This window comes from Achroia grisella, unplaced genomic scaffold, assembly GCF_030625045.1.
Source record: "Achroia grisella isolate CSIRO2021 unplaced genomic scaffold, CSIRO_AGI_Agris_v1 utg152, whole genome shotgun sequence".
Lineage (NCBI taxonomy): Eukaryota > Metazoa > Arthropoda > Insecta > Lepidoptera > Pyralidae > Achroia > Achroia grisella.
Window position 1 is genome coordinate 2055405 of NW_026712648.1, and position 15021 is coordinate 2070425.

The 15021-nt window shown below is 30.6% G+C and overlaps 1 protein-coding gene across 1 annotated transcript; it reads right to left on the reverse strand.

Moving 5' to 3' along the window:
• Window positions 1-175: 175 nt before the first annotated feature.
• Window positions 176-7277, reverse strand: LOC131840936 (uncharacterized). Its single transcript, XM_059189152.1, has 2 exons — window positions 7106-7277; window positions 176-2612 (listed from the first exon to the last, which is right to left on the reverse strand). The coding sequence occupies exons 1-2, from the start codon at window positions 7115-7117 to the stop codon at window positions 1965-1967; spliced, it is 660 nt and encodes a 219-aa protein (XP_059045135.1). The 5' UTR covers window positions 7118-7277; the 3' UTR covers window positions 176-1964.
• Window positions 7278-15021: the final 7744 nt, after the last annotated feature.

A 15021-nucleotide genomic window follows, 5' to 3' on the forward strand; every position in this document is an offset into this window, starting at 1 on the left:
CAATTTTTATTTGTTCAAAATCATCTTTCTTCAACTGATTTGAAAAAATAAATTGTTTACAATTTTACTGTTTTGGTCACATATTTTTGTCAGATTGTATTTGTTATTGTTTTTTGTATTTTACAATTATTTTTATTATTATTATTTATTTTAAATTACGGCAATATATGTTTTTAAATTACGTTAAGTGTTTACTATAATTACTACTCATTGTTTATTCTTTGTTCAAGATATAAAAGCAAAAAAAACTTAAACAACGAGGAAATGGATGGATGCAGGTATGTAACGGAACAAACTGACCTTTATTCAGACAAGATGGTACCTATATTGTACGAGGGAGAAATAAAATCAGTCAAGCCATATTGTATATATATATATAGAGTTTATTTTATTTAATTGCTTAACCTTCCATTCTATAACTATATAATTCTTTCTATCATGAAGGTATCTTTAAAATGAATTTTTTTAATTCCAGAAAGTAACAGTTTTCTTAACTAAAAATAGAAGTATATTCTTAAATAAACCTTGTTTATTTTATCAACGTAACATTTTCCAGCAGCTGTTTAATCTAATGAAGTTTTAGTTTAGTTTTTGCGCTGCTTATTTAAATAATTCAGAATTCTAAAAATTCGACTTTCGTTATATTCTCTCAACAAGATATTTGACAACGACTTATGTTTAATAATAATTTAAGTTTTCTTAACATCTGAGAAGTTAGAGGCCGTCTATTTGTCCTCACTACGCGACACTAACTCATTTATCAGACACATGCATGACGAATATAATGATTCATACGTTCCTTTAACACTTTACGGTGAAAGGAAACAAAAGAAAAAATCAAAAGATTAAGAAAAATAATTTATAACATACGAGTATTATACTGATAATTATTAATACTTATCACATGTTACGTAATCTATCTAATACCAAAGTATCTCAATTATAGTACATAATTCACACCATAGTCCAGTACTCCATGTAGTTATCACTTCTTTGGGGACAGGGTCAGTAACACCTGACTCATTTAAATTAATGAGTTAGGTGTTACTTTACAGTGGCAATTACTCCAATTATATAATGGGTCAAATCTATGTAAAATGAACTCCTTCATTATTGTACAGAGTATCGATATCTCGTTAACGCTCACTATCTCTACTTCAGGACGCTATGGGTCTATAGATGTTGTTCATTAATTAAGAAGTAGCTCCTTGGGAAGAGGTCATAGCCTAGTAGTTACTACTTCAACTTACTCCTAATGGCCATAAAATTAAATCTGGATTACACAAAAAAATCTTTACGTGTCAATTAAAGTAAAATTACACAGTACGAAAGCGCAATAAAATTAGTCCTCAGTATGGCAAAACATGAGAAATACTTTATTATTTGATGAGGTCCTCAGCTATTGTACCATTCTATGGTTATGCTACACCGCAATTGATATCTGATCTGTGCAAGTATATGACGGTACCAAGACACCATCCGTGCAACAATGTGTGGACGATTTTCCACACGTGATCGCATTCCAAAGAGACAACGTTGAAGCACCATATGCAAACCTAAGCGTCACCTAACAAAACTATATGATATGTATGTATATGAGCTCTTATCTTCTATATTATTTATGACTCATATTGTATTAACTATGTCCTGTGCGTCATCTGTGTGAATTTGGGAAGGGATATTTTGTGTAAATTAATGATATGGTCGATGTTCCAAATTTTATTAGAGTCCGTTCAAAAACATATCTTTGCTCACAAACTTTCTGAGTTTACAATATCAATACGATATACCTACCTCATATTTTATGTTGAATTAGATACAACAGTCCAGTATGTGTAATATACATATATAATTGTAATTTACATATAACAATATCGTAACTTAAACTTAAAAATAAACGTGTAATAATTATATGTATTAAGAGATTGTTTTATTTATACGTATCGTTACGAAAAATAAATATTTCAGCCATAAGCGTAAAAACCATGTCCAGCGCCATGGCCCCCAAAGAAGAGGCCTGTTCCAAATCCACCGTAAAACGATCTAAATCTATTCATTTGTTCCTCCTCGTCGTTTTTCATCATCTCCATTTGTGTTTGGTATTGACTCAGTTTCCTTTCCTCATGCACTTGTTTGTGTAGAGGTATCACAGTCAAATCATGCAACGGTATCACGTGATTCGGGTATGATACCGGGACCAATATCGGTATCACAGCTGTTTGGTGAGTTACGTTGGATGAACTGTGAGATAAAGTGTGAGTTATAATGGGTATCTTTACATTATCGTGTGTTACAACATGCTTTATGTCAGTGTGGACAGAGCTATGATGAACGTTTGAATGCGCGGGTAGCACGTGTAGTTGTGACGGTACAAGAAGGTGATGTATTAAGGGAAGAGAGTAAGGAATACTTGGACCCTTCTTCTTTCTTGCAGTTGTCAACATCGCAACTTTGTGTGAATGTAGTAGAGGAGCTAAAACCGGTGATATTTTATTATCTTCATGTTCTGATACTGATATTGGTAAAGAATTTATATTCGGCATGCGAGACTGATGTACGTTTATGACTTCCTGAAGTTGAACTATGAGAATCAAAAATGATAGCTTTTTCATCTGTAAAAGAAATAGGAATATCTATAATAAATTGGTTACATACAGAATTTAATAAAATGATAGATTTTAAATGAATATTCTTAAACTACGTAAAATAAAGGTTCAATCATTGATCATCATTGAATCAGTGATCCAAAATGTATACCAGTATATCAATAGGTAATATTTAATCAAATCGTCAGATCTTAATATTTAATTAATTAGGTTAAGGTTAGGACGGCCTCGGTGGTCTAGTAGCATATTACTTTCCTTTCGATGGTCGCGGACTTGATTCCTCGCACAGTAAAAACATTTGTATTCATGAGCAAGTTTATTTGTTTTGGTCTGGGTTTTTCTATATATATTTACAGAAACAATGATTTACTCTGTCAGTCTTCTAGTACCTATAACATAAACTCTGCTTAGTTGTGAACTAGACGGCGCTATTTTTAGGTTACTATTATAAAAAAATACTTTTTTTATTATCCTAATATACGGAGCTAACTAGAGCAAATTAGTACTAAATACACTTATAAAAAGCCTACGTATGCCGCCACCTAGGCTTTCGATGAGTATACAGAGTATGCGACCGATGTCGTACGTATTATAAATGTGTAAAAAGCTTTCCGGAAGAAATTTTCGATGTGATAATGAAAATCGTGTCAAAATCCATAGAGGGATTTTGAATAACTATGCCAGTAAACAATTGAAAACAACGACAATGCTTTATACTATTTATAGATGTACGCCTACGTATATAATTAAGGTAGATTAGAGTGTAAAGGTAGTAGTTATGTGAAATAAGATCACAAACCACAACGATGCTTCGAAACCTTTTCCGAGCATCGTATATCACATCAAAGAGACAAAAGAATTGAGCTTAGTCACAAGACATGAGGGGCTTCGGTACAGATCTTATTAGTCGGAGGGATTAATCCTTTGAATTAACGGTCCTCGTCGTGGGAGCAGGTTCATTGAAACAAATGTAGTATTTGCTGTAGTCAGTGTTCTAGTTCTATGATTTTTATGAGTAAAATGTCGCATTATTTTAATACAATAACGAAATTTTATTATTTAAAATTGCTGATTTATTTTTAAATGTATAACGCAAATATTGGTATTTTATGATTTAAAAATGCAACGAAGTGATTTTTTTAAAATATGTATGTAATTATAAATACTTACATGTTTAATTGCGACACGAATTAAGAGTATAGTATATCTTTTTTTTACTATAACGGCTAATCCTCTCGGGAGACATAACTAAATAGTAAAGAACTAAAGTTGGCAAAGGGATTCTGCTTTCAGGATTCATATTATTTATAATTGGTATTATACAGTTTATATTTTCTGCATTGTTTCACATACTCTGTCAGTTTGTAATGACAGCTGTTTTACGATGTGTTAATATGGTTCCTAATTGTGTTCTCAAAAGAATTAAAAAGGTCATTAAATCTTTTGGAGTGTTCTTAATACTTGTAAATAACATTTTATTTCATATACAGTCGTATAATGATCTCATTTAGAATTATCGGTTTCCTTTTATATATATTGTTATCTTAGATTCTTTATTAACAGTCTATTATAAAACGCTCAATAAAATTTATTCGCACAAGTGAACTAGTTTTTATGCAAAATTTGTATTTTATATAGTTATAAACAGGAGACAGATGTTCCATTATTTAAGTTTAGTAAATGCGACAGATTTTGTCTAAAAGTTTTGCCAACTATAATTCAACAACTGTTTGCATTATTTATGAAATAGTACCCTTTTACATTTGATATTAGACTTTTTTAAAGATAGTCAATTCTTTCAAAATAACTTATTTAATTTTTATAAAGTATATATAATGACGGCCTAGGTAGCCTAGCAGTTTAGCACATCGCCTTACTTCGCGTCGCGTCGCGGCTTCAATTCCTCGCATGGCACCAACATTTGTATTTATGAGTATGATTGTTTTTATCGGTCTGGATATTTTTTATATACAATATAGATTATAGTATTGAAGAAAAAAAATATATATCTATGTATTTGTATCAGTAATCTAGTACCCATAATATATGCTTTAGCTAGCTTTATTTAACTCTAGATGGCGCTGTGTAAATTGTCTTGTGATTATTACTATTATTATAAACAAAATAGAATATATTTAAAAAAAATATATTTTATAATAGGACCAGTAGTTAAACATATTGAATTGTAAAATAGTTGGTGTAATAATAATGGGCTTACAATACCTATCGTATTAGAATGTCCTTATTATGGATGTTTGTTGCAATCAGAACGTAATTTTATAATAACTGAAAATATATCTAATGTTTTCATTTTGAAACTTTTACGTTTGTTATGTATCTATGAAGTAAGGTTTATTTATGCAATTTTTTAACTACAACTGATTAAAATCTTTTGATTATCTGGGATAAGAAGTCATGTGAGAATACAAAATACCGGTATAATAAGTTCACATGAAAGTACCTAATGGCAGGAAATAAATAAAGAAATTTCACATTTATAATGTTAGTAGGAATAACCTTTTATATCAGAATAGCTATTTTGTAGAAATGGAGAACTCGTTTACTACGTGAAAATGTGCTCATCATTTCCCAGATAAGTTGACAAGCGGTTGTCACATATTCCCTGGGGTTCTGATTATGTCTGACGGTTCATGTCGCAGGTATAAAATTTTCTGTCAAGGGACCTTAGAGAATTTATGATATACAAAAAGGAAGACTAATTGGCGCGCCCGCGTGGGTCATCTGAAAATGGATTTAAATTACGGGAGCAAATACATACTCTACAATAATATTACAATTTTTATTATTTTATTTAACTAAATCTGCTCGAAGAATGCATGCATATATGAACATGCATTCTTAGACTATTAATAACAATAAACAATTGACTATTAATAGAGCCAAAAAAACGGATTTTTTTGGGGTTTTAAAAGAAAAAAGTTTAATTTGCGTTAATTTTTGTTAAAGCTACAGTATACTGTCTTGTTCATTCAATCTAAAATAAAGTTTGCTTGTTGGTCTATTGCATTGCAGTAAAGCTAACTTATTGCAAAAAGACGTTTTTGTGGAGGTCCCAACACACTGGTAAATGCTATTGGATAGAATAGGGAAGTTAATGTAGATTCGCAAAAAAAGTTATCTATAAATATTTAGAATTACGGATATTTTTTACAATATTACATGCGCATACAAATACAAATGAAATGATTTAGAACAATCCCTGCACTTCAATCCATATTTAGAACGCCATATTTTTTATAACTCATACATTATCATAGCTCTTAAATATTTTTAAATTTATTTTGGGTTATTATATTTATTATTCTTTTGACTTATGCTTCATTTTGGGTACCCGCAACGCCAATTGCGGTTAATTGTGGCTAATTGGAAGTACGTTGCTGACATTTAAAAAAGGAATAAGTTCTTTTCTTGTAGTTTACAATCGTATCGGTTCGGAAATACCATTACTGGAAGGTGATTCCACAATGTGGTTGTACGTGCCAAAAAGTTTCTGGAAAAACGTACGATACCGTCATTAATCCAGATGATCTGGCCGGTAGTGCGATGGTAAAATTCAGCAGTGAGATTCAGCAATACAAACAGTTCCTCAGAACGACTACAAGTTAGAACGTTATACTACGACTTCAAATATACCTGAAGAAGTAGTAAACTTGTGAGCTTTTTGTTCTATTAGTCTAAATCCAGCTCGAGAGGAATCTTATATATTAAACTTGCACAGAACAAACCACGGGCCTTAACCTTTCCCTAGTGAATATTGAAGTAAGCACCGTAAATATTAATTAGTTGATTTTGTTATTCAGGTAAGCATATCTTGTCTTTGAACATGACTTTAGTTCAAAATTTTAAGCATACGTGTAATACTGGATATAATATGATTATGAAAATATATAGTTATAATATATTTATTATAAATCTGAACCGAATGGAGCCATGACTGATTTATTTCGTTACTTAAGTATATGTATACATACTGATCGTGAACCTTAAAAAATTATAAATTAATGCCATTGCCTTCATTTCATTCACGTACAAATTTGCTAATCTACTTTAGTAGAGAAGAACTGGCAAGAAACTTAAGTATAAGAATAACGCAAAAGGCCTTGATACAATTTTGGAATAATCTTTAGTATCAGGCAATGATTTCTATGTATATTAAGTGTCCATGTATTTCTCCGCGTATATAGCTTAGCATTCGATGACGCTGTGTGAATTGTCTGGTTATTAAAAGAAAGAAAATTAATGGCAACCGATGAAAGTTATTGTTATTAAAATAAGTTGTGTTCAGGGAACTTAAACTCTAACTAAAACTTCTCAAATACAGTAACTTTCCAACTGTTATGTTTCTTGTAACTTTTTAAATAAATCATTATACTACTTAATGGATAATATTTAAAGAATTTATACATATGGTTCTCTCTTTTTTTATAAATTTAATTTGTACGAATAAATGTGTGTAATTTAATTTTATGGTACCTTACCTTGTTAATCATATTAATGATGATCACAGAATTAATAAATAAAAATACAAATTAAAATTATACGCCTATACTCTCTCCGAAACATAGTATCACATTATTTTCATACATGTAAAATATTTGAAATTTTTTAAATATTTTATCAACTACTGGCACGGTCAACTTGTCTCTATAAACTGTGTTTGTGATTTGGGTTCAAGTTGTTGGCGCGTGTGGTTTACTGGTAGGTACGAAGGCTATGAAATCGGCGATTAATCCGCTATAAGATTTATAGTAGTTATTTCATTATTTACTTGAGATTTCGTTAGTGAATGTTGTTGCCATCTATTTAAAAAAAAACTGTATAGCTTGTATGATAACTTTTCTATTTGACAATAGATATTAGCAATCAATTAAATAATAAAAGATTATTACTTGGACTGCATTGTTGGTAAAAGGTGACTTATGTACGTATATTGCGAGATGTTTTCAAGAATTGCAAAATTTTATGGTATATATTTTCCAAATTTTATACGACATAATATATTATTTAAAATTTTATTCTATGACGACCAAATATTTCTGTAATATTTCGATAAATAGATAAAATATATTTTTTATTTATTTGATTTAGAATGATACCTTACATTATTTATTAGGTTAGATGAACATTTTGGATATTTAGTGGCTGCGCAGAGGTGTGTATGCAAGTTACATGCAAGTAGCGTATCAGAGAAAGGCCAGGGATTGTATGTCTATCCTTCAAGGACAATAAGCTGTATCCGATTTGAATATCAATATGCTCTCTTATGAAGCATTGCTTTATACTAAAAGTAGATATATTACTTGTTCGTATACGAATTAATGTACGTGATCTTTATTTATAGCTTTCTGAGTTCAACGGAACCTAACTGATACAAAGTGACAAATGATACCTATAATGTATAAATATGCTCTTTAATGTTTAGAGCACCACGGAATTTGAAAAATAATAATTTCATTAAAATGTCTGAATAATTTATTACTTTTTTATTAGCGCATTTTTTATATTTTGATGTTCCATCTATTTATTATATTGTTTTATTTATATTAAAAAGTAAACATTTATGAGGCTCTTTGGAACTTTTACTTTTGTGATAGTTACAGTTATCAAGTAGTAGTTTTAATACAATTAACTAAGGGCAAAACGAGGAACGTTTATTTGAATAGGTTTATGGACTTTTTTACATGTTTTATATACTACTAACTACGCATGTACACCCGTGCATATATATATATAAAGATTTAAGCATACATAGGGACAGACAGCGACAGCGACTTTATTTTATACTATGTAATTATGTAATATATAGCAAGTACACTTGTGTAACTGTAAGATAACTATATTGTTTTTACTTATTGTTTCCTATTGTGATTTTAATTCTTTTTTTAAAGTAAGTAGTTTATATTGAGGTTGTATTTTGTTTTTTATTTAGTTTACGGCTGCAGTATAAGAAATTCTCTGATCTGTCTAACAGTTAATATGAATGTCTGTGTTTTTTATAAATTGATAACTCTCCTAATAATCCTCTCCTAGTAATTGAAAAATGATGTTGTTAATGGAAAATAATTTAAATTCTCACAGATCAAAACCAACGAACCTTAAAACCTACATAGCTAGTCAAAAAACCTAATCGGACGAAGAAAGGCGAGGTCGAGTAGAGTTGAAAGGAAGGCCACTCGATTTACATATGCGTAAAATTAACATAGAGCTGATTCTGCGGGGATACACGGTTCTGCTTCGAGGTGGAACAAAAGGTTCGCTGGGCGCAACGAAGGGTTAGCTGCCACAGTTACAGAGCATCTGGTATTTTAATAGAACACCTACAGTGATATATTACCTTGCAATAATATACATAGGTATTTCAATAAACACAATTGAATAGTTAGCGACTTAAATGAACGAGCTATTTATATATTTATATGAACGAGCTATTTTATATTTAAAATGAGATATGATAGTAAAAAGATATCATGCCTCTGTACCCTATATTTATACCACCACGTCTCTCTTCCTTTAAATCGATATACAGCCTAAAAAGCAGCATGTTTGGCATCAGAAATATCATGTAGACGAATTGTTTCTACCTTGGTTAAATTAATAATACTAGTCTCTGGAAGCTAGCAATCCGCCCCGGCTTCTCACGAACCCAATATTTGTGTTACTTCTTTTATTAAAACTTCGTTGAAATCAAATGTCGTGGAGGATAATTTTGTTCAATTTTAAATGCTATAAGCATTTAATATATATACATATATATTATTTAATTAGATAAGGGTTCATATCTAGTTTATAACAACATCTTACAAAATAATGCATTATTATAGAAGAATATTGATTACCAGAATATTGGATTATAGTGAGATAAGCTCAAAAGATAGATAACCCATATGTTGTAGAGGACTTTTTTAGAACTTATAAAAGAGAATAATTCCGTCATACATATTTTTAGCGTAAGTTTAACCGTTTAGGCAGCGCACGCAGCGGAAGTACTCAAAATGAATATTTTTTGCCACATATATTGCTGTCTTTGCTTTTATTGATCATAGCGTAATGTTAGATAACCTATAGACTATCTAACATCACGCTATTGGGTACTTGGGGATAATATATATTTTTAAAATTTTATTACCCTAAAATTACTCCGAAAAAACAAACGTATAAATTTTACCACTTTATAATATTAGTAGTAATGCAATAATTACGTACCTCTAACCTAATTATTTTGTATTTAGAATAGTATTTTTCTAAACCGACAATGGCTATCCGAATTTGCTAATGTTTATTTTAATCAAGGTGAAAGTTTGTCTGACTGTGGCCGAATTAAATGAGGTAAGGTCAGCAAACATTGAAATAACAAACGATCCTTTCTTAATTAAGCTAAGCATAGTAAATATATGTGACATGTTTTGGTATAAACTGGTGTACATATTGTGTTCACGCTATTGTTGTAACCGGCAAGGGTCCCACACAATTAGCATTAAAATGATATTATAATCACATCTCGACCTTTAAGACTCCGTTCAGATGGTATTGAATTTTAGTTTAGAACAAAATAGTTGGGAAAATTGGTTCATTATTTATCATGTAGAGAGAAGTAAATATGCTTCGTAATAAAACCTGATATTATCTGCTATGTACATTATTATACAGCTATATTATGCTATTAGCTATATTATGTTATTAACAATACTAAGTCAAGTTCGTTGGAACATCTGAGTAGGGCGTAAGTCAACTATTACATAACTGAAGCCTTTCTATTGTTTAAGTATTGTATCCAAAGAACTTGCTATCAGTATATTGTTAGTTCATAATGTTCTCTAAAAACTACTACAGCGATTCTACTGAATGGAAGAAATAACAATAAAATATAGGTTAGAAATCTGAAGTTAGTGATATAAACGTGTAAAAAGTAATGCTGATTTATGTCACTCTACTGTAGATTGTAATTAATTGATTTCTATCATATTGATTAATATCAATCCCAACGGTACCTAATAATGAATACCATTCCAAAAAGAAGGCTTTGATTAGATTAAATAATTAGTAATTATTGTAATGTTGAAATTTAAATTCAACTAATTTTAACATATTAGGTAATTAATAGTTCTTAATACTGAATGGTTATATTTAAATAAATTTAATTTAAAATTTGGAGTACATCTCTACATCATTGAAAGCAGCGCATATTACACTTACGAAGGAGAAAGGGAGTTCATGTAATTGTAACGTTTGTAGATAAATTGAAGATGTGGTTGAATTGATGGGATAATAATTTAGGAGGTTGAAGGAAACATTAGATACTTTTTATAGCTTTATTTTTGTGTAAATTGTGTTATTATTTTAATTATAATATTCTTTTTCACTATCTTCATGTATGTTTTATTTCACATTAGGTCTGAAAAGGCTATAATGGGTGCTGATAGTTATTAGATAAACACTGACTTACTTACTAACATTTTATGACATAGAACCTATAACAAAAATCAGATTAGACGGGTTGTGTAAACGTAATTGGTGTAAAATACGTTACTATTTCGCTACATGCCAGGCGTTCTATAGGCTCTCCCTATCATTGCTCTGGTATTGTCCTGTTTTTATGTATATGTAGTGAGTTTAAAGCAAATTTATTCCTATGTACCTAACCCTACTCATTATTATTGGCAATTATCTGTAATGCAATTATTATATTATGTATTAATTAAAACAAATTTTATGACAAAATAGGGAACAATAATGGACAATAGACGCAATTCCCAATTTTATATCTACGAGCGTTGCCTTATCTTAAATTAGAGGTCAAACCTCTATCCGGGTTCAGAGAAACCGATCCCTAGGGCCTTTGTTTCGTCCTGTGCCTCCGTCTATTGCTCCTATCACATATTTATAGAGCATATTCCTGATTATCCTTACACGATATGTTATATTATTATCTGCCGTGGAAAAGCATTGTTAGCAATATGGACTATTAGCCCCATTGCTTTGTATGAACAGTGGCAGGTCGAATTCCTTGTGATCCTTATTTAGAAAGAAATTATCGCAGTGACTATTTCTTTAATACAGTACATATGTCAAAGTATATTGGCTACATTTTATTTGAGATATTGTATAATAGCTATTAAGAAGCAGTATAATATACGAATACAAAAGCTATGCAGGTACTTAGTATACTGCTATAAACCTACATAACCCATCTTTACTCATACTCGTATTTCTGTTTCCAAATTTTGATGCCTAAACGGCTGGTAAATCAATCTTAATATTTGACGTGAAGATAGATTGTCAAGAAGACTGATATAGGTTAATTTTTATATGAAGAAAGTCGTGAAAGCAAACAAAGTCGTGGGTGATAGCTAATATTGATATGTGGCACTGGCAATATAATAAATATATAATGTCATTGGAAAAATTGAAAATTTCATTTATTGCTTTTATTGCCTTTCCATTATGTGGAAAGTATTTTATGTAGAGAATGAAACCATTCACGCGTTTATACAGCGTGCGTCAGTGCTTTTCTTGGCTTCGACCAAGCTTAAAATTCAATATCAATGTAAATATTTTGGACACAATAGTGGATCGGATAAAAATATATAGTTATTTCAGATAATACGTACCTACGTACTGGTGATACTATACAATATTACTGTAGGTACATTATTTGTGAAAAAGCTTCGCTTTTCTACAACCTTTTAAAAGCAGCGTGTTCTTAATCCAGGATATTGTTATCTATATTTCGTAAAAAAAATTCGATTACTATTTTTAATTGTGTAAATTCATTTCTCCAATATTTATTCCATATTAATCTTTTATAGATAGCTGAAATGCTCGGCAGCCTCAAGTCGAGCATCTGGTCAAATAGGCCTGTTTAGGCTGTATATGGGTATTCCGTTGCCATATAATTATAAAAAGAAAATATGATTATTCTTGAATAAAAATATGGTGGGAAATACACCGAAATTATATTGTTAAATAAAGTATTTTTATTCCATCAACCTCGGACTTATTCAAGGCCTGAAGATGAATCTGGAGAAAACAAAGCGGATGGGTCCTTAGAATATTTGCAGGAATACCATAAAATCCAACTAGATGTAGATTACTTCATTATGCCGTGATAGATAGACGAATTCAGCTGGAATGGGGCGCCTTCGGAAAATTCAAAGTTGTTTTCAAATCGAAGATCCCGCAAACAGTAAGTACAACTTCCAGTACTAATACACGCTGGTGCGATGTGAACACAAATCAATATGCTGCATGTCACCTAAAAAGCAATAGAGCGGAGCGATCTATGCTCTGTATCATCCTACAAGACAGACTGCGTAACACCGAGATCAGGTGATACACTGGACTCACCAACATTATCGCTGGTATTGGGCCGGTCACGTAGGCACGTAGGATGGGAAGCAGAAGCATATGCAGACCTGCTGGAAGCGGCAAAGGGTAAATGGCAAATATTGATAGGCGTATGGAAAAATTCAAATGTTGGTTTATGTAAGTATGTAATATCACTTGACTGCTTTTTTAGAGTTATGCTATTTTTGTAATAGTTTTAATACAAAAAACAAATATATAAACATAAAAATAACAACTTGTAGATGTGAATTAAAGTTTTCTGTTCAATTTAAAATAAAATCAAGTCAATTACAACTTTGTACAAAACATTTCTTAAGGTGAACTTTTGCAGTAGTGATAAGTTTCATTCCGTAAGAAATATATGAAAAACTTTCTAAATACGAGTTGAAATGTAACAAAGGTAGGCACTCTGATTTTTCGAGGCAGCGGAGTTCAAAGTTGCGAATAAAAATCTATTGGGTAAGTTTTTAAGCCCTTGATAAAGTTCCTAGGACTGTGTTACGTTTTCTTTGAAAACATTTATAAAATACTTATGGTATAAACTAGAATCTCAAATTTTCTTCGTTCCAAATTTTTTATCGTAAATTGATAAGTCTTACTTATTTCTATGTAATTGAAATCGGAAACAAGGTGATGACCCATCTGATGATAAGTTGTAATAGTCGCCTATATACATGAACATCATCACTAATAGCAAAAATACCTCTTATCATGTAATTTGGGAATATAAAATATTAATAAAATAATATTGCCTAAGATTTCGTTATTATTTATATTAGATGAGAGAATTAAAATATGTTTTAATAGCTACTGTATCTTGGCAAAGTATATTATAAATACTATTATAATTAGAATAATATACAAAAGTGTCTGTTTGTTACCGTTTTTCGACACAACGTCGGAATAGAATTTTAATGAAATTTGATGTGAAAATAGATTGTATCAAGAAGACGGACATTGAATTAAAAAATATATCTGAGGACATTGAAATAAGGGATGATAAGTTTATGCAGATAAAACCGCGGATAACAGCTGTTAAAGCCAACCAGCCAAAACTTGAAAATGGGGCTTAATAAAGTGTATTTGTGAAGAGAAATAAGAAGTAAAAAGGCAAATATTCAATCTTTAGCTGAATTCTAAATAAACATGATATAGATAAACGATAGTAATAAATGAACAGATGAATAGAGGCAATATATAAATCAATGTTAACGAAGCTAGGAAAGCAAAATGCAGAGGACGTTACGCTATTGGCCATTATTATTGCTGTTAAATGGAAGTCATTAATTCAAGTCACCGTCTTCTGAGAGGTTTCATATTAAGTGAAATGTACCGGTTCCTAAAATACGCATTAGGTACGCTTGGTTGAAACTGTCGTCTCTAAGTATAGGTAAGAAAGTTACAGAATGTATCGAAAATAATATATGGCAACAATTCTGAAACTTGGCATTACTATTCATGAAATTGTTAAACTTTTCTCAAACATGCTTACACAGAAATATTTACCTCCACCTTAGAAAAAAAAAACGTAGCAATATTTTTTTATGTATACAGGTAAAAGTACGTATCGCGTAAGACTTCACCACTAGTAAATCATACTTAATGTCATGTGTAAAATATGTAAAGATATTTCGCTTTTGAAGTTATATGTATATACTATATTTATTTACTATTATCTGTAAGCAAAAAAATATATGTAAAAACTATGTTGTCGTATAGTTTGTTGGATAAAGATTTAATCGGTTTGAATAACAATTATGAAAAGATTTAGTTAGTTAAATACTAATAAACAAAAAATAAATAAATAAATCATTAGATAATAAAGTGCAGAGTTCGGTCGGTGTTTACAGCAATAATGAAGCCGTTTATTCTATTAATACTACTTTATCACCGTAATATAGCTAATAAACATTACATTAATGAAGTCTTTATACTCACATAGGGATCTGAGCTCGCATAAAGTTAAGCTCTCTAACGTTACTTACCTACGGGCAGGAAAGCCCAAGTGCCCGTCCCTTCGGTTCAGTTAACCAATTCAAAAGTCCTTTTT